The following is a 19,823-nucleotide window of genomic DNA, read 5'->3' as shown; positions in this document are numbered from 1 at the left end:
CAAGGGAGTGCTGGCGTAGGCCACACTCCTGTGCAGAAAACTACTTCCCATAAAAATTTTCAAAATCCACATCATCAACACCAAATATATGTTTTCCAAAAAAATACATACCATATATGTGATTAAATGCAAGTTTGAAATAGGTCTTGGAGGAAACAAATTGATCTTTCAGTTCTAACCTATTTACTAAGTGGGTGATTCAAGCTTTAAAATCGGATCAATAACTTAATGGGTGGGTGATTCTGGCTTTTATTGAGTTGGTTCTCCGATTACCAAATTTGGTCCTAAATTGACACCCTTAGACGCATGGATGGCTGGCGTGCACAATCCGTAACCATCGTCTTGATTAGATGCAAAAGAAGTAAGAGTCAATCTGGGGAAAAGCTAGTTATGCATCCATAAACTTCAACAGCAAGGTCCCAAATCTGGAGTCAAATTAAGAGGGCAGGTGCATAATATGAATTAGAATATTTGTACAACAACGTTCCATTGCCCTACCTAAAGAAGTAGTCCTATTCCTACCAACAGATCTTAAATTACAAGTGACGTCCGATCAGAAGAACTGGAAGAATCATACCCACACAGGACCCATCCCGAGGGTCCAAGACCCACTAAGGATAACGAGGAACAATTGGCTCACCTGATGGGCCAACAACCCAGGTCAAAGTAAACCTCCATGACCTGGCACATCATCACCCACTAAGTATGGTTATCAAGCAAAGGAAACCTTTTCCCACGACACAACAACACTAATGAGCATCTAATGATGCTCACCAAACAAAGCTCTCAGACATGTAGGAGACCTTATCAGATAGGAACTCTCCATAACCTGATAAACGGGAACACTCCACCTCCTGACAACCAGGAGGGCTCCATCATCTCTCAAATCAAGACCTTCTCATTATCACATCAATCAAAGGGAATCAATCCTATAAATTGGAAGGTAACATCCCATGCAAGGGGATCACACTCCTGATACTCTTATTATTTATTCTGTTTGCTAAAGATACCTAACTTAGACATCAGAGAGCCCTTCACCGGTACCCCACCGGCACTAATTTCCCTTGTTTGTTGTCCCTCTGTGCAAGTTCTATCCTTGGAGGGCCCGCCGGAAGTTTCTTGATGCAACAAGAAGTTATCCTCCCTTTACTGCCTATTTAGAGTAATGAATGAATTGACACAAATTCTGTGTGAATGGAAATAGAAACTGCATCAGCATTCATACCCCTGCCCACATTCTGTACAATAAAAACTCTTGGTCACCATACTCTTACTGGTTTATGTACAATTGCCCTTCTAGTAACCTTGATTTTTTTATGGTTAGTAAGCATATATGCTTAAGCCACTAATGACAAACAGTAACACATAATAAGCAAAAAAACAAGCTAGACTACTTACAAATAGCAGCACAAAATAAGCAAAAACATGCTAAGTCCTTATCTTAGAAGCTTAACCTGCAAAATAAAACAACTGGTTCTCTACCATAAATTAATCGTCCTCATCATCAATGGTAATCAGAATCATTCCACATGACTGTGCTTTCTCTTCAATCTGCACCAATGCCTTTTGAGTTATAGAAACTAATTGGTTGGGCAGTCATCTCCCACTTACCATTACCAGGTTCCTTGGTCTTAACTGATCCACTTCTTCTTTTCCTTAGTTCTGCAATGGGCGTATAATCATCGTCCTCCTCATCTTCCTCATCAAATTGGTGATCAGTATCATTCCAAATGGGCATAAGTTCCTTCGAATTTTCTTCTTCTTTTTGGCTTTCTGGTTTCTCTTCAACCAGCAGCAATGCTTTGGAATTGGACAATTTACTTGTTCGGGAAGTCTTCTTCCTCTTACCATCACCAGGTTTCTGGGTCTTTGCTGATCCACTTTTTCTTTTCCTTTGTGCCTCAATGGACTCATAATGTCCGGTGTCCTCCCCAACATCAGAATGCTTCTCCCTTATGAAATTGGTTTTTTTGGGAGCAAATCCCAGTGGATGATCACCCCATCTGTCACGATTACTCTGTTCCTCATCTTTCCAAGCTTCATTAACCTCGAAATTCTTCTTCTTCCTCTCTCTTTTCTCCAAGAGATCCTTGATCGCCTCTCTGGGGACTACCATACATTCCTTCCACCAATTAACATATCTCTGTGTGAAATTTGTCTCTATAAATCTGGAGCGAATGTAAGGCCTTGGGTCCCTCACATTGTGATCATAGCTACCCCAAGCAATTTTCCTGTCTGAATTAACTCGGGGGAAATGTCCGGGAAGATCTTGATCAATCCCAAACTGTCTCGCCACCCGGTGCGGTAGATACTGTTCCACACAATCCAACCCAACAAGTTCACAGCTCCTTAAGCAACGAACAAAGGCCTGTAGTTCATCATCTTCGAGGTGAGAACCATTGTTTAGTAGCTCTTCCCTCTCTTTGTAGAAAGAAGGACATGACCAGTTGTTAACAGTAGACACATAAGGCCGCCATTCAAAATTCTCAATCTGTTTAAGCATAGACTTCACATGTGGAAGCTTCAATTTGAATCTTAGGTTCAAGGTAGAGTTGTTCCATCGACCCACCCTGGGCTCCCCAGGGTGCAGTGGATTAGGAGAATCACTGGATCTGAGAAGAGGGAATCGTTCCCAAGCCCACAACTCTAATAATTGAAACGGAGCCCAGACAATAATTTTTTGACGCAGAGTTGACCATGTATACCTGCTCATGGATGAACCGAAGGTCTTTGTAAAGACTGGCGAGAATTGCAGGTGCAAGAGCCAGACGAGTTCCTTGGGACAAGTGAACGGCGACAGAGAATACATGTTTCCCTATTACTTTTCCCGGGTGAGAAGGGAAACAAAACCTAGACAACCGCAACACCAGAAGTGCTACGTGTTCTAGCTCCTCTGTCTCTCCCTCTGCCTCGTTACTCATGAATCGGTTGATCCAAGCTGACTGTTCAGCCTTTTTAGCTCTGCTTCGACTGAACTGTTTGTGCTCTGCAATCAATTTCTCCTCTATCTTCTTAAGAGGATTTTCTAGGAGAGGAGTCTAAGCAGGTAGTCCTAGAACAGAGAATCCACCAAGAACCAATATATCCTCTAATGTCATTGTGGCTTCTCCCCATGGAAATACAAAGGTGTTGGTGCCTGAACACCAAAATTCTGAGAGCCCAAGAAGTAGTTCCCGATCTATTTGGATAGGATATGTGGAACTTAGGATTGCATGGTAAATACCTGCTTTTTTCCATATAAATTCATGTTTCCTTGCCAAACGATCAACCAATTCTTTCCACTTTCTCTGTTGCAGGTAGCAACCCTTGAATCGAACCTCTAAAGGCCATTTTGTATGATTTTGAGACATTGTTTCAGATAAGAGGGGAGCGTGAGGTAGTGATGCTGCTTGTACAGGACAATCAGCACAAGGCTTGAGGAATCTTCCAATTCTGAGTGTTGTATACTCACCGCTTGAAGATACCATCTTCTCCTCTCTCTCCTCTGTAAGAGGATCTTCAATCGCCATTCTTGGAGAATATGGAGAACAAGAGGGTGAGGAAATGAACTAATGAAGTGGGGAAGGATGGGAGAAAGTTATGATTTCTGAAGCTCTAATATGACGACTTCCTCTGCCGTATGTCCCTCCTTATATATGCCCGTTTACTTCCCGTGATTACAGATTCTAAAAGAGCCCACACCCAAAAAAGGATTCGCAGGGAAAGCAAAAGCTCGGAACCGGAATGATTTATGAAATCGGATTTGGGTCCTCTGTAGTATGCTGTAGTGCACTATCCGACCATGGTTCTAAGTGTCCATATCGTATTGGGCGATACGTATCGATTTTACTAGTCATCAATATCGTATCGGTGGCATGGTACGAAAAATAGGTAAAATGGTTAGAAAACTCGTTTTTTAAAGAAATTCAGAGACATTTGTGTTCGATATAGTCGATCCAGGTTGATACTGTATCGGTATCATATCGATTTTGCGGGTCACCGATATCCATTCCAATACCGTGCACTAAAACCATGCATCCGACAGCTTACAATGCTCGGGCATGCAGCCCAACACACAGGCAAGTTGGTGGGCTACGTGCCCAAGCACTGTGGGACGTTGAATACTTGTATGTGCGCTACACACCATGTCACGCTACAGGGGAGCTCACAGGAGGAATAATTATCATCTCCAATTCGTGGGCACCTCCAATTTAGAATTGGCTACTGCCCTGCAGTGGCGGGAGCTGGAGTGTCTAGCCCATGGAAACCACCTAAAAATAGGGGGTGGGATGGTCATTTCACATGTGGGGCCCAAGTGGGACCCACTTGTGAAATGACCACCCCACCCCTGTTTTTGTTGTTGTTTAGCTGGGCTAGATGCTCCAGCTCCCGCCACTGCAGGACAGGAGCCAAATCCCTCTAATTCCTCCAATTCCTCTAATAGGGGGGAGTGGACCCCACCTTGGACAGTGTTTTCAAGCAGGGGGTAGGGTGGTCATTTCCAACCCCATGTGAAGTATTAGAAGAATTTGAGGGGATAACGATTCTCCACTATGAAATCGTATAGAAATTATACTGAAACTACTCAAATGAAAAACAGTTTATAAAACTGAATATTATGAATTCCCAAAACTACACTAATTAACACCTTTAGTTGTTTCCTCGGCCAAATTCAAGTGTTCGTAATGAATTCCCGAAACTTTTTACCAAAAAAAAAAAAAAAAAAATGAATTCCCGAAACTATACCTATTGACACCTAGCGTAAGAGAGAGAGAGGAGATGAAGCGAAAGTTGTGCTTCGGGAAGAGTAGAACCAGCAGCCATTGCGACTTCCTTGACCCTCGTGCACTACTTCAGCTCCGCGCGAACCGACTCGACTGACTGCACTTTGTGCATTGTCCCTTCGATGCATTTATTTCCTTTTTCTATTCTTTTTTCTTGGTAAAAGAAATTTCCTTTTTCTATTCAGTTCTTCGGTTAGTAAGGTTCCTTGCTCTTTCTCTGAACAATATAATCCATCCATTCTAATACAAATTCACGAGTCTTGTCTTTCTATCTTCTTATCCCTTTTCTCGACTTAGTGATTAATTCTCAGTGCTTGAATCAATAATGCCGTAAAGGCATCGGCAAAGGAAATTTATCCTCTCAGCTGTTGTGCACTATCCCAATATTAAGAGGAAATTTATCCTCTCAATGTTTGATGATTAGTTAGATTCTTAAATGTGGTGCATTATCCCAACATTGAGAGGAAACTTTTCCTCCAAATGTTAGGTGGACGATTGGATTTTTATGTGTGATGTATTGGGCAGTGCACACCGCATTTAAGAAGATGAAAATTCATGAGCAAATGTATCTTGGTTGCCTCTGTTAGTTAATACCATTGTTTTTTGTGTTTTAGCGGGTGGATATTGATTGGTTGCCTCTATTAAGTTGTTAAATACCAATCTTTTTAGTCTTTCAATCCATTTTTAGAAAACCAAGTTTTTAATTCGACTCATCTTTTAGAAAAAAAACTGGTGACTCAGACTTGTCAAACCCCGTCAATGCGAGTCACATTTTTTCTTATTTAAACTAATAAAAAAATACAAAAAAGTATGAAAAACCCCCCAAAAAAATCACATATCAATGCATTTTGAGTTTATATCATCGAACAAGAGAAAGGAGACGAGGATTTGAGGGTTTCTTACTCTTTTAGAATATGGATTTACTATTTTACTCAACTCAGTTTCCAAGTGAAGCGGCTTTATGGTTTTTTTTAATAAAAAAAACGATTAAATTCGCCAAGTCTATCATGACTCAGGTAAATAAACTGAGTACTATTTGATTTGGACGATTTACGATCGGGTCTTCTCATTTTTTATCCAAACCTAGTTTACACGAATTTTGACCAAATTTTTCAAAAATTTGACTCGACTCGAGTGACTCAGCCCAATCAAAACCCAATTTTCCGATTATGTTTCAACCTTTGAAATCAAGATAGAAAAGATTCATTTTTTCATTACAAGAAAATTCATAAATAAAACGAGGAAAGTAAGAAATTCCCTTACCTCCAATAATACGTTTTAGATCATTAGATAGGAAATAGAAGACGAAAAGCTAAATTCCTACAAGGTGTTGGTGTGATTACTGATTTCAGTGGCTGGTGCTAACAAATATCCATTTTACCCCTCATTTTTGTGACAATAAAGTAGCCGCAAAAATGATTAAAAATAATTTTTGGTCATAATAGATAAATGGGTCTTGACTTTATTATCGTTTTTCATTATTTTGATTAAGTTTAAATAAAAATCGGATCCATAAATGATACCAAACACTTGCAAAGACATTTTTGTGTCCAAAAATAAAATGAAAAATGATAACAAGAAGAGCTTAAAAGTAAGGAGCCGACTTTTCCACCACTCAGGAAAACCTTTAGACCAAATGAATAGAATCAATTTATTCGGGTCTATTGGATCAATCGGTTTGGGTCTATTCGCATCAATTGGCCAAGGTCAATTCCAATTCCACCGATCAAGATCAGATGATCGTGTATGGAATTTATTTCTACTAATACTCATATCGGTTGGGACCCATCAAAATCCCAATTCCTAATCTATAATCCCTGACCCACCGTGAATGATGAACATGTTCAGATTTGTGTGATTCTTACAAGGGTGTCAATTTAGAATTGGAATTGAAGTCAAAACCGATTGTTTGAAATCGAATCGAATCGAATCAAATAAAAAAAGTCGATTGATTTTGCAAAGTGAAATTTCATTTGATTCGGTTCAGTTTTAATTTTAGAATTGAATTTAATTGAATTGAAAAATGTAATCAGTATAAATAGAATCGAAAAATCATACTAAATCCTATAATTATGCGTCTTTGTAGAGTTGAGTAAAATTATCTACTCTAGCTTTCTTTGTTGAATTGTGTAAAAAGGGTTGAATGGTACTAAATTCGACATTGTGAGACTGGATTTGCATGAAATTGTAATTCCCTTTCAATCTTATTTGTTTCGACAGATTGTTTCCACTTAAACCAAATGTGAATTGATATATCGAGACTGTGTACGAATCAAATAAAATTGAATACAAATATCAAATAGAAACCGAATAAAATTCAACTCAGCCGATTCAATTTTGACTTCAAGGTTACAAAAATTATTTAGTTCCAGTTTAATTTTGATTTGTGTGTATTGTATATTGAATCAAACTCATTAACCAAAACAAAACAAAAAAAAGGCAAGAGATCTTTACTTGGTCGTATGGTCTCTACACAGGCGTCTGAACCAATGAATGAGCATGCCTCGATATCTACCTAGGGGATAGAGGTGTCATCTCACATTGCCCTATGAGAAAGTGTAGGAAACACCACCAAGTATATATTTTTTCCATAAAATTTAGACTGAAATTGATGATACAATTTTAAGTATTGAAAATGAATTCAAGTGTTCGATATAAATTCCCGAAACTATACCTATTGACAGTGTCAATTTGACACCTTTAGTTGTTTCCTCGGCCATGTATCAGTATTTTCCGTATGTAGAAGTGTAGAACTAATCCGGATTCTCATGAGAGAGAGATCTTAAGCGAGAGTTGTGCTTCGGGAAGAGTTAAAGCAGGCGGCCATTGCGGCTTCCTTGACCCTCAGCTCGTGCACTACTCTAACTCCACGCGATATGCGTATCAGCATACCCTTCGTGAGGCGAATTCCGTTGCTGATTGTCTGGCTACTAGCTCACACTCTCAGCCCACACTCTCAGCAGGAACTTACTCACCTTTCCTCCCCCGTTTTGACTAGTCTGGAACATTGTTCCAGCGTTAATAATATTTGTTATCAAAAAAAAAAAAAAACTCCACGCAATATGCGTATCTCCTATCATTTGATTCTCTGAGGATTGTCCCTTTGATGCATTTATTTCCTTTTTCCTTTTAGTTCTTAGGTAAGTTCCCTGCTTTTTTCCATCAAAAAAAGTTCCCGGCTCTTTCTTTTGAATTCTCAATACTTAAATTAATGCCCTAAAGGCATCAGCAAAAGAAATTTATTATCTCAAGTGTAGTGCATTGGAGACTGCATCATACTTCAGAGGATTAAAATTCATGGACAAGTGTATCTTGTTTGCCTCCATTAAATTGGTGTTAGTTACTATCATTGTTTTTAGTCTTTTCAACTCTTCAAATCTTGCTTGCACAAGATTTCGGAAATACTTTTTCATAAAAAAAACTTAATAAATAAGGAAAGTAAAAAAATCCCTTACATCCAAGAATCATAGTAGGAAAATTGGGTTTTGACTGAGGGCAAGTCACTCGAGTCAAGTTAAAATTTTGAAAAACATGATCATGAATCGTGTAGATTAGGCTATGGTGAAAAAAATGACGAGACTGGATCATAAACCATTCTAGTCAAATAAGACTTGGTACTTTTACCTGAGTCATGACAAACTCGACGAGTTTTGTTCTTTTTTTAAAAAACTATAAAGCTCATTCACTTAGAAACTGAGTTGAGTAAAATAACAAATATGTATTCTAAAACAGTAACAAAGCCTCAACTCCTTGATTCCCTTCTCTTGTTCAATGATATAAATTCAAAATGCATCGATATGTGATTCCTTGATTTTTTAATTTTTTTTTTCTTTTTAATTTTTCTTTATTTTTGGTATTTTTTAATTTTTTACTTATTTATATATATTTATTACATTAAAAATAAAAAAATATGACTTACCTTGATCGAGTTTGACAAGGCCAAGTCACCAGGCTTTTTTAAAAGACGAATCAAGTTAAAAAACCTAATCTTCCAATTATGCCAAAATACGTCTTACAAAGTTAGATCATTACATAGGAAATAGAAGACGAAAATCTCTACTCATACCTAACAATAAGGAGCCGACTTTTCCACCACCCATTACAAGGTTTGAACAATTGAATAGAGTCGATTTATTTGGGTTTCTTTTTATTTTTTGTTTGTTGGTGCAATTCAAGGGCCCACCAGCCATCAACCTCAACAGGACCTCACAAGGGGTCAAATATGATACCCAAAGGCTCCATTTTTTGGAAAGCAATTAAATGTGGACTAAGTATCACTAAGGAGACTTGATTCGACTAGTTTGGGCCAATTCGCATCCATTGGCCAAGGTCAATTCCAATTCCGCCAATCTAGATCAGATAGATCCTGTATGAAATCTATTTCTACCAATTCTTATATCGGTTGGGACCCATCCAAAATCCCAATTCCTAATCTATAAACTAGGGTTGCAACAGGGTCAGGACTGTCAGGTTGGGTCGGACTTTATAGAACCCTAGCCCAACCCTAAGTCCCCTTAGTTGGGCCTAGGCCCGATCAGACCCTGACCCGCCCTCAGGGTCGAGCCGGGCTGACCTTGATCATGGGGAAAGAAAAAGAAATGCATGGGCTGGAATGGGCCGAGGAGAACATTATCAAGTTTACATAAAATAATCCTATAATAAAAAGTATTATATCACTTATTGTCTTCATATATAATATATTATATAAAAAAATGTAGCTGACGTTTAAAGTTTATAATATATATATTTTATAGTATAACTTAAATTAGGGCCGGGCTGGGCCAAGCTTAGCCTAAGGCCTCAACCCTAACCCGACCCAATCCGACCCTAACTCAGGGTAAAAAATTTTCAACCTTGACCCACCCTCAGAGCCAATTATCTCAACCCAGGCCCTGTTCGGACTCAGGGTGGACCAGGGCGGGTTTGGGCCGACAGGGTCAAACTTGCACCCTATAAACCCTGACTCACCGTGAATGATAGATATAGTCGGATTGGTGTGATTCTTATAAGAGTGTCAATTTAAACTCAATTTAAACTGGAATTGAAGTCGAAACAGGTTGTTTGAAACCGAACTGAATCAAATAAAAAAAAATCGATTGTTTTGAAAAGTAAAATTTCATTCGATTATGTTCAGTTATATTTTAAACTAAGAACTTTTGGTTTGAATCTAATTGAATTGAAAAATGTAATCTATATAAATTGAATCAAATCTAAATCATATTAAATCCGACAATTATGTGTCTTTGTAGAGTTGAGTAAAATTATCTACTCTAGATTTCTTTATTGAGTTGTATAAAAAGTGTTCATAGGTACCGGATTTGCATGAAATTGTAATTTCCTTTCAATTTTATTTGTTTCGACCGGTTGTTTTCACTTAAACCAAATGTGAATTGAAATATTGAGACTGTGTACAAACCAAATAAAACTGAATACAGAAATCAAATAAGAACCAAATAAAAATCATCTAAGTCGACTCAATTTTGACTTAAAGGTTATGAAAATTATTTAGTTCGGTTTAATTTTGATTTGTGTCTATTGTATATTGAACCAAACCGATTAACACACCCTTATGATTATTATGGGAGGGGTATTTTCAACAACACCCAATAGGAGATGGGTTGTTTTTTTCTTTGGGATAATTGGAATTTCATTCAAATAAAAAGCATGAAATACACAAGGTTTGGATATGATATATCCAAAACCAAAGAGTGGGAAAAGACCAATCTATCGTACATGCAATTGATAGGGTCTCCCAAGGTAGGGTATGGGTACACCCAACGATAACCCTAGAAAAAAAGCTGTAAATATAGCAACCAACAATACTCAACACATCACACATGTCCTTGTGAGTAGGGATGGGCTTGGCAAATAGAGCCATATGAATACCCAACAAATTGACCCACAGATTGTCTGGTCCCCGCTTTCCCCGATGCCAGCCTGGTAAACAGAACCCATCGTATTCCAGCCAATTGTTGATTGCAACGCTGTTGGAGAACCAGTTGTGGGGGAGGGGGAGGGGGAGGGGGAGGGGGGGGGATTCTTTGAGCAGAACCGGCATGAACCTAGACGTCTCCCAACTTCGGTGTCCGATATTGATCCTCTCAGCAGTAAAAGGGTCGACCACTAAGGTACCCTTGCTGCCGACACCGATGACGAGAAAGCCACTACGAACGATGGTGAGGTCCTGGCGGAGCTTCCGTCTGGATCTAAGCGAGATGCACGCAGACAAGGGTACCTTAGTTGAACGGCTTTGCCCGTAAATCTATTCTTGAGACAAGTGGTGGCAACCAGTAGGCACAAGATGGTTTTGGTCGGGGCTAAGTGGTCCCTACAAATTTAAGACCTTGAACTTTCTTCGTCCATTAAACCAAATTCTACCAAAAATTGGAAAAAGAAAAACTTAGAAACCCAAATCTAAAATTGACGTACGAGAATGTACAAGAATGGATAGATGTGGGCGGTGGGCCGCCCAATGAGTTATCCACCACACCATATGGTGGATGTCATCCATTCTAGTACGTTCTGCATCGCCGCAGTGAGAGCCAATTGCAATTAGGTGTGTCCAGTAGGACCATGCTGTCAAGACATGATGAGACACGTAATTACCGTTGTAAACCTCATTCAGGTAAAACGAATTGACAAGGATAAGGTGGTCATAGCACACCTCATTGTGTTTTAGCAGAACGGTCCTATCAGGTAGTTCAATAGTAGAGGATCTAGATCGATCCACATGTTGGATCCAGATCTTTTACGACACGGATTGCCCATCCTGCCGTGTTGCACAAACACAAGGCAACGCACATTGACCACCTTACCCCTGCCCGAGCGCTTTGCCCGAGTGGGGGTAAGGCGGTCATTGCGAGTGGCCTGTGTCTGCGCAGCACAGATGGGACAAGGCAACGCGCCGTAGAAGATTTATGTTGCCACATGTCACCAACTATCAGTGATGGGTGTGAAGTCTCAACACAAAGTCATCATCATCTAAAGAGATTCTCCAGTTTCATTTTCATTCGTGGAGGTTGCTCTGCTTGGAACTTAGAAGGCTCAAAGCCGCAAACTCAAAACTGTGAGAAGACGGAGACGCAAGGACAACCCATCAATCTTAGTCTAAGTGACGAATTCCACTTTCACATCTCTTGGCCACAATCTTTATTTCCCTTTTTTCCCCCTTTAATTTTGATTTATTAATTTTTATGGGTTGTAACGCAGCTGAGCCCTTCAAATAGTCGTGGAGACACAGAGAAAATCAAACAGAGACTTTTATTTGCTTTTTGTTCGGTCCTCTCTTTCCCTGTTACGTTCGACGACTCAGCTTCCTTATAGTGTTCCCAAGATCATTGCAAGCTTAAACAGGTAAGTGATTTTTTAGATTATTATTTTACAAATTTCTCTTGAGCCGGGATTGGCTTCAAATTTCCCCATCCTTATCAGGGTTTCTGATTTTAAATGTTTTAGAGTTCAAGCTTATTGAATTATATAGGAGATATATAATTTGAAATTAATCCAACCAAACATTATTAATCACTACAGGATGGGAACTTCTATGATCGAGAAAATTGGTTTGATCCCCATAATCATCCATAGGAAACCGCTTCTTTGCAACTTTTATTATTTCTGATGATTTGGAAGAAACTTTATTGATTAAGAAGAAGAAGATGAAGAACCTACCGTAGTTGCATTAATATTTTCTCTTCCCCCACCCCCCCCCTACAAAAAAAAAAAAAAAAAGAAAAGAAAAAGGGAAACTAGATTAAATATCTTGGTTTCTGATTTGAAAATCATCCTGATTCTGATTCAATTTGCAAAAAAAAATTCAAGCATGTAGCTGTTTTACTACAGTTTGAAATTGATACGAAATAAATTATAATTAACCTTTTCTTTGGGTGGGGGGTGTAGAGTCTGTAGTCAGTTAGTCAAGCATATGACTTGGATTCTTTCCATCAGGATTCAGGTATTGTAAGTTGTTACTTTAAAATAAAGAGTAGGGTTTGTCATAAATAACTAGTTCAAGAGGGGGAGCATCTGGTATATTTCAACAAAATATTTTAGATTTTTTTTTTATTGATATTTTAGACCCATTTTATTCCTTCAAACTTAGAAGTAGCGGTTATGTTTACACCTTACTTAGTGGAAGTACTGGACCCTAAATGATTCAGCAATGCTTAAAATGATAACCTGGAAAATTGGCCATGGATCATAGATGTCCGAAAATATTTTATTAAACTTAATAATATATTTGCATTGTGCTTATGGGTGTTTTGCTTGGTTTCTGAAGAACAATACTCTGATCATGCAACCATGATGGTGTTACATTCTCCCAGAGCAATCAGCAAGTGCTGGACAAATTGTGAAACTAAAACATTGCAAGAAGCTTCTCATTGCAGCATTTCACATGTTAATGTGTTGATCAGCAGAGATCCTTGCAATCAAAGATTACATACTTCTATTCCTTGGCAATCCTGTGGACAAAATAAGAGCCGTTGGCCATCAAGGATATCAAATCAGGGAGGTTCAAAGAGATGGCTGGTAAGCAACTCTTCTTTGTTACCTGTCAACGAAATGGTTTCCATTAGAGACAGTTCCCAAATTAATTTCTGGTACTACTTGCAATTCATTTGTTTTATATTTTGTTAGTGTCAATTTCGTGCCTCCACTTCATCGGACGATGAGTATCGCTCATCCCGCAATATAGCAATCAGCTTATTTCGAAGGTACAGGAATGTCATCGATCGAGGAGGAGGCGACAATCTAAAAGTATATATGTAGTATTTTGTGTGTTTAGTTATTGCCTCATGCACTGTTGTTATCATTTTACTAATAATTTTTGTTGTTTCTCAATGATATTAGGAGTTCATCAGTGCCGGGGTAAATGCATATGCTTTGGGCTGCACTGATGAGGGCTTAAGGAAAGAACTTATTAATATAAAGAACTCTGGAATTGAAATACAAAGTGTGCAATCTTATGGTGGAAGCACAAGTTTGAAGTCCAAGATTTTTTCTAAGGAGGTAAGTTTCATGCCTTCTATGTTGATTAGCATAGATGGAATACTGGAATGTTATGTAAATCAGACAGCTAAGATTAAAAAAATACGATATAATATATATTTTGCATTTTCATTTATGTAGATATATGTTTACTATGATCTTTAAAGGCAAATGTTTCCTGTTCAACCCACCAAGAGAAAGTATCTGCAACATGGCATGTCGAATGCAGCTCAATTTTTGTGGTAAAGCTAGACCCCAATGTAGAGGATGGGCCTTGGTGCAACGGTAAAGGTTGCTCCATTGTGACCAAGTGGTCATGGGTTCAAGTCTGGAAACAGCCTCTCTGCGAAAGCAGGGGTAAGGCTGCATCTATTATGACTCTTCCCAGACCCCGTAGTGGTTGGAGCCTTGTGCACTGGGTACGCCCTTTTTTCTAGACTCCAAGATCCTATTCCCACAAGTCAAATTTCAGCCCAATGATATCTAGCCAATTGGCAAAACCAAGCATTAAAAAATATTAGGACTATCTAGTGTCATGAGGGTGCATAGGACTACTGAGGGAGGTGCATGGACATATGTGGGAAGTTATGCCTACAAATGGGATGCTGTATTGAATTTGGATCTGAAATATGGCATGCGCCAATCTGGACATTCCCCTATCTGTCCAACAGTAGGAATTGCTACATGGTTCTGCCACGTGGCAGAATGAGTGGGTCGTCAAGGGAGGCCTCCCCTGCTGGGATCATGAAGTGACATTTTCCCCTTATTAAATTTATAGTTACTTCTGTATATAATTCTAATAAATTCATTTGTCTATAAAATATACTGTTTCTTCACTCTTGGATATAAATTGCTTTAGACATGGATGTATTCCTCTATCATATTTTTTTAAGGGAAGCAGTTTTCTGTAAGGGAGTGTGGCCTACGCCAGCACTCCCATGTGTCTATCTCTCTCCTCCTTAAAACAAGGGGACAGAGGAGTCTTTTCACATGGGAAGGAGAGAGATAGACTCATGGGAGTGCTGGCGTAGGCCACACTCCCGGACACAGAACTTTTTCCCTTTTTTTAAATATGATTCTGAGATTTTCCTACCAAATTCTGACCGAATGTTTTGATTGTCGTGACAAACTACTCCCAAACTATCTTGTTAAAAAATGTTATGATTAATAAAAAGTTTCTATTCATATATTCGACTGGTTAACTGATAATTATTTATGCAAGAATGAAAAACAAGGAATTATGTGTAGGTTAATCAAATTTGTGTGTTTACTGGTCACGTGAAGAGAAATAAGCTAGTATTTGCTAGGTTACTAAAATTCTGTTGTTGTCACATAGTCAAATATAAATGGAGGAAAATTTAAAACCACTATGATAATCCAAACTTGAGATAAGTTGGAAAAGCCAGACCTTAATATAACTCACTATGTTTACTAGCACTTTCTGTCAACAGATTTTCTGCATGATACTGCTGCCACTGCAGGAACACTCTATAGCAATCTAATCAGGATGAACACCCCACTAACTAGTCTATATATGTCAATTCATAGTGCATTTTAGTAGAGTTAATTTATGAAGTAGTTACTCTGGGTGTTTGTGTCCTGTTTAATTTACTGCAGGACATCCCTGTCGCAGCACTACCGGTAATCCAAACTCTTATATGGTGAAGTGTCATAGTGGGTCTGATTGAAGGAAATCATGAAATCTGTTGACTGAATTAAGAAAACACAATGCAGGTTGATGAGTGCATTCTGTGGTTAGGCATTATATTCATCACCATCTTGTGTACACCGCAACCTACTATTGTTAGATGGTCGTCTACACCTCCAGTCTCAGCTGATATCATGCTTCAGTGGAAAGGCTTTTGTTCTATCATAGCAAATGCTTATTATATAAGAGGAATGGCATGGTGAGGTCCCTTGTTTTTATTGGTTGAATTTTTATTTGTATTACTCGTTGGAATCACCACATCCTTTACATCAGGGTGAGTGTGTGTCTGTAATTGGGTGCTTCATTTAAGTATCTCTTATTTTAGGAACATAATGACTCTTATGGAGCAAAATATATGCTATTTGCCTAATTTTAATCTGCGTCGATGTCCTATTTACATTTTTTCTTGTATTCATTTTAACCATATGGACTAGGGCTGCAATAGGGTCGGGTTGGGCCAGGCTTTATAGAACCCTAGCCCAACCCTAAGTCCCCTTAGCTGGGCCCAGGCCCGACCTGACCCTGACTTAGGGCCAGAAAAATCCAACCCTGACCCGCCCTCAGGGTCGGGCCAGGCCAACCCTAATTGGCCCTGATCATGGGGAGGGGGAAAGAAATGCATGGGCTGGAATGGGCTGGGAAGAACATTATTAATTTTACATAAAATAACAATATAATAAATTATATTATAACACTTATTGTCTTCATATATAATATATTATATAAACAAATGTGGGTGAAATTTAAAGTTTATAATGTATAAATTATATCAATATATATTTTATAGTATAACTTAAATCAGGGTCGGGCTGGGCCGGGCCAAGCTTAGCTCGAGGCCTCAACCCTAACCCGACCCGACCCGACCCTAACTCAGGGCCACAAATTTCCAGCCCTGACCCGCCCTCAGGGCCAAATATCTCAGCCCAGACCCTGTTCGGGCTCAGGGCAGGCCAGGGTGGGTTCGGGCCAACAGGGCCAAACTTGCACCCCTTATGGACTAGTGTGCATGTTAGCTTTTAGAATTAGCATCTCCAATATCTCTACCGAAATGCTTTGTTTGAGACTTTGACTTTTATCTTTCGGGCAGTAGGTACTATAGCTCACTCAACCCGCCAAGTTTTATGTTGAAGTGGTTCGCTCAATTGAAGCCAAACAGGGAATTAACAGAGGCAGTATCTGGGGCTTATGAGTTGCACAATTGACCAAACTGTGATACTGGTTTCTATGAAACTAGTATTCATTATAGTGTATTGAAGTAATTCTACTTTTGGTTCTGTCTAGGATTACATAAACCGAGGGCATTGATTTCTGATTTGATCACAACTACTGGCTAGTTTTTGTTGGTTTAATTGTGTTTTAAATGGCAATATCATTGGGAGAACAATAGATTTGTGCCAATTGATCAATATTTAGTGAATTGACTAGTCTAAAAAAGTAAAAATCAGCGATAGCTGACAGAACCTTGGTCCACTAAATTCTGAGTATTCCACTCCTAGTCATCATGGGCATGCACTCTTTAAGGCTTTTCTCAGAATCACTTAGCAGTTAGCATTATACTTTTAACTTATGTGAAGAATCTTTACCAAACTACATCATTACTCAGGCACTTGAAGATAGGACTGCGCCCATGCCAACACTTTCCAGTACGAAATTCCATACCCTCTAACATGGATGATATCTTCTCAGCAGATATGGCAGATCATAGAACTAATCCTGAGGATTTGTTGAGCTTGCGTATATTAAAATATGAAGAATTGAGATGGAACTAATTCTTCTGTAGTACCTGCTGTTTGAGAACCTTTTTGACTTGAATGAACTTGGCTACTTACTCTTCAACTATAGAGATATCGTTCATCTCTTCATGTTTCTTGTCATATGGACTACTGAAAACTGACATTTAAGGTATATGCTTGATGTGGACCTCATATGTTGCACTGAGTTTTCTTATGTTTTCCCCAGGATTCCAGTGAAGACTCTTCAACTAGAGCAAATGGCAGTAGTAGGACATGCTGAGGAGCCATCTGTTATCGCAAATCGAATGCGATTAGTGTTCAGCACACTAGAGGTTTACCTCTACTCTTAACACTTTTATGCAATACTGGACAAAAAGAAGACGCAATGAATTTATTCTGCACCATGGGGGGGGGGGGGGTGTGGAAAAATACCCAGCTACCGCCTTTCCATGCTTGGGACCTTCCAACTCGTCTTACTATCCTTGTAATAAGAAGCCTTGCCTATTACTACGTATTAGGTTCTACCGATATCTGGATGTATGATTAGGCACATCATTTTTAATCTTAGTCCTTAATTAATCAAATTTAAATTCATTAAACCATCTCATTCTATGTTGTGCCCCATCTGAACGGCGGCCTGCTAATAAAATGTTAATTGAAGTCTGCAGAAACATGCATGTCATGGGGAAACAGTTTATTGAGAACTATGGACACTCAGGGCCATCATGTTTAAATTATTTCTTATAGTACATTTAGTGTACTAATCGTTGAATGGGCTGAAATAGAAAAGTTCTATATCTTTTGGTACTCGTCTGAAAAATTGTTACTCTGGTTCACATATATTTACAGGGAAATCATCTAATGATTGTCTTGTGTTGTGCAGGTAGTAAGTCCACAATGGCCAAGAGTTTAGTTCAGTGCTTCAATATGGACCAATTGGATTTGCTTTGATCTCTTCAGACAAATGGCTTCATTAATTTATTTAAATCAGCAGTAAAGAAACTTCATAGATCACAGACAAATGGTTTTTCTCTGTCACTTGTAAATTGCTACACTCCCCTTACCAGAGCTGCTGAGGTAGCTTTATTTATGTTCTTGAAAGTTTGTCTCGGTAAATGTGAATGTAAATGTAGAAGTTGTTTTCAATATTTGTAAATTTTTCATGCCAGAATGTTTCACTCTCCCATGGCAAAATGGTCTACTATGTTGATGGGTTACATCATTACATGTATGAAACTACACTTTATAGTAAGCCCTGTAGCTGGAAATGCCACCAATTGATAGACGAAATAATTTGGGAAAATAACAAACTCCTTACTCAGCTTGTATGAACATTTTCCTCGACATGCTTTTTTAGTGGAACTCTTTGAACATTATCTTGACAATGTGATACTTACCTGAACATTTATAGAGGACAATAAAGAAAAAGTGATTTACTAAGAAGAAATCTAGTTGCACCTGGTTACAGAAGAATATTAATGTGCTGCTAACATTAGAACTATTTCCAAAATTTGGGATAGACTGACTAAACCTGACCGTAATTGACTAATCTTGATGCTGTAGTCTGATAGCATTTTAATACATCTCAATTATTAATGTATCAAACTTGGTCCCCTGATTTAGCATTACTGAGGACATCTATATTCTCTCAAATATGGGTTTCAATCCATTTTCATATTCCTCAAAGAACATTTTAGAATTAATAAAGAAGGGCGTACCCAGTGCATGGGGCTCTTGCCACTGTGGGGTCTGAGGAGGGTCATAATGTACGCAATCTTACCCCTTCTTTCTCAGAGAAGGTGTTTCTAGACTCGAGCCCATGACCACTTGGTCACAATGGAGTAACCTTACCGTTGCACCATGGTCCACCCTCTAACATTTTAGAACTAATAATCTTGCCAAACCTAGTTAACGAAAATGATCCAAGTTATCTCACATTATAATTCTTTGGCTACCCAAACCTTTAAACATATCTGATTGATTAAATTGTATCCATCTCCCATTATGTGCTGCCTCATAGTGGAACAAACTCTTTGTTGTGTGTCTTGAATTCTTGTACCTATTTCGAAGTTTGCCCCGCTCCGACATTTTTGGTGGCGACCTAAAGGGAAAATTTTGTGAGGTCTGTGATGGTAGCGGGGGGCTTGGGTCTATATGGTAATACTTGACTTGATGGCTCGACCCAAATTGGAGGAGTATTACTATGTTTTATAGTCTTGTTGAGAGAGAGAGAGAGATGATTTGGGCATTTTTGTATTAGGGTTTTATGGGGAGATCTTCAGCTTCGCCTGTGGATGTAGAACATTAAATTGATGCTTGAATCTGGTTTTTTTCTTGGTGTTTGTGTTAACACTCTTTTAAGTTGAGTCAAGAGGGTAGAATGCCAATGTGGTACCATGGTCCCCTGGGGTTGGGGGGTCGAATTGCTGCAACAATGTAGCAGCGGGGTGGGGCGGGGAAGGAAGAGGTTGTTAGTTTCTCCCATGCCACGTGTTGGCTCTCTAGGATTGTAGGAGAGTAACTACTCTCCTGGGCCAAGGAGATGATCAGACTCAAAGAGTATTTCATCGGGTGAGACGTGAGAGTTGGCTTATGAGTTTGATTGATTTGTGTTTATCTCTTTCTCTCCAATCT

The 19,823-nt window shown here is 38.9% G+C and overlaps 2 protein-coding genes across 2 annotated transcripts; one reads left to right on the top strand and one right to left on the bottom strand.

Annotated features, from left to right (window-relative positions):
• Window positions 1-1,546: 1,546 nt before the first annotated feature.
• LOC122640310 lies at window positions 1,547-3,509 on the bottom strand. The gene is made up of 3 exons (XM_043833468.1): window positions 3,060-3,509; window positions 2,706-3,008; window positions 1,547-2,521 (listed from the first exon to the last, which is right to left on the bottom strand). Exons 1-3 carry the CDS (start codon window positions 3,507-3,509, stop codon window positions 1,547-1,549), a joined length of 1,728 nt encoding a protein of 575 aa, XP_043689403.1.
• An 8,349-nt stretch (window positions 3,510-11,858) lies between these two features.
• Window positions 11,859-18,112, top strand: LOC122640114. Its single transcript, XM_043833245.1, has 7 exons — window positions 11,859-12,116; window positions 13,039-13,289; window positions 13,398-13,517; window positions 13,611-13,769; window positions 15,483-15,655; window positions 17,416-17,521; window positions 18,073-18,112. Exons 2-7 carry the CDS (start codon window positions 13,062-13,064, stop codon window positions 18,100-18,102), a joined length of 816 nt encoding a protein of 271 aa, XP_043689180.1. The 5' UTR covers window positions 11,859-12,116; window positions 13,039-13,061; the 3' UTR covers window positions 18,103-18,112.
• The last annotated feature ends 1,711 nt before the right edge of the window (window positions 18,113-19,823 follow it).

This window comes from Telopea speciosissima, chromosome 9, assembly GCF_018873765.1.
Source record: "Telopea speciosissima isolate NSW1024214 ecotype Mountain lineage chromosome 9, Tspe_v1, whole genome shotgun sequence".
Classification (NCBI taxonomy): Eukaryota; Viridiplantae; Streptophyta; class Magnoliopsida; order Proteales; family Proteaceae; genus Telopea; species Telopea speciosissima.
Note: the sequence above shows the minus strand (reverse complement) of the source record. Positions and strands in the feature narration are given on the sequence as shown.

Excerpts from the sequence above, each read along its gene's own strand:
- LOC122640310 (XM_043833468.1), bottom strand. The coding sequence starts at position 3,509 with ATGGCGATTGAAGATCCTCTTACAGAGGAGAGAGAGGAGAAGATGGTA. Across the intron at positions 3,009-3,059 it reads TGGTTCTTGGTGGATTCTCT|ATAGAGGAGAAATTGATTGC; the intron begins GTTCTAGGACTA and ends CCTCTTAAGAAG. Across the intron at positions 2,522-2,705 it reads TTCGGTTCATCCATGAGCAG|CTTCCACATGTGAAGTCTAT; the intron begins GTATACATGGTC and ends TTCAAATTGAAG.
- LOC122640114 (XM_043833245.1), top strand. The coding sequence starts at position 13,062 with ATGATGGTGTTACATTCTCCCAGAGCAATCAGCAAGTGCTGGACAAAT. Across the intron at positions 13,290-13,397 it reads GAGGTTCAAAGAGATGGCTG|TGTCAATTTCGTGCCTCCAC; the intron begins GTAAGCAACTCT and ends ATATTTTGTTAG. Across the intron at positions 17,522-18,072 it reads TAGTGTTCAGCACACTAGAG|GTAGTAAGTCCACAATGGCC; the intron begins GTTTACCTCTAC and ends TGTGTTGTGCAG.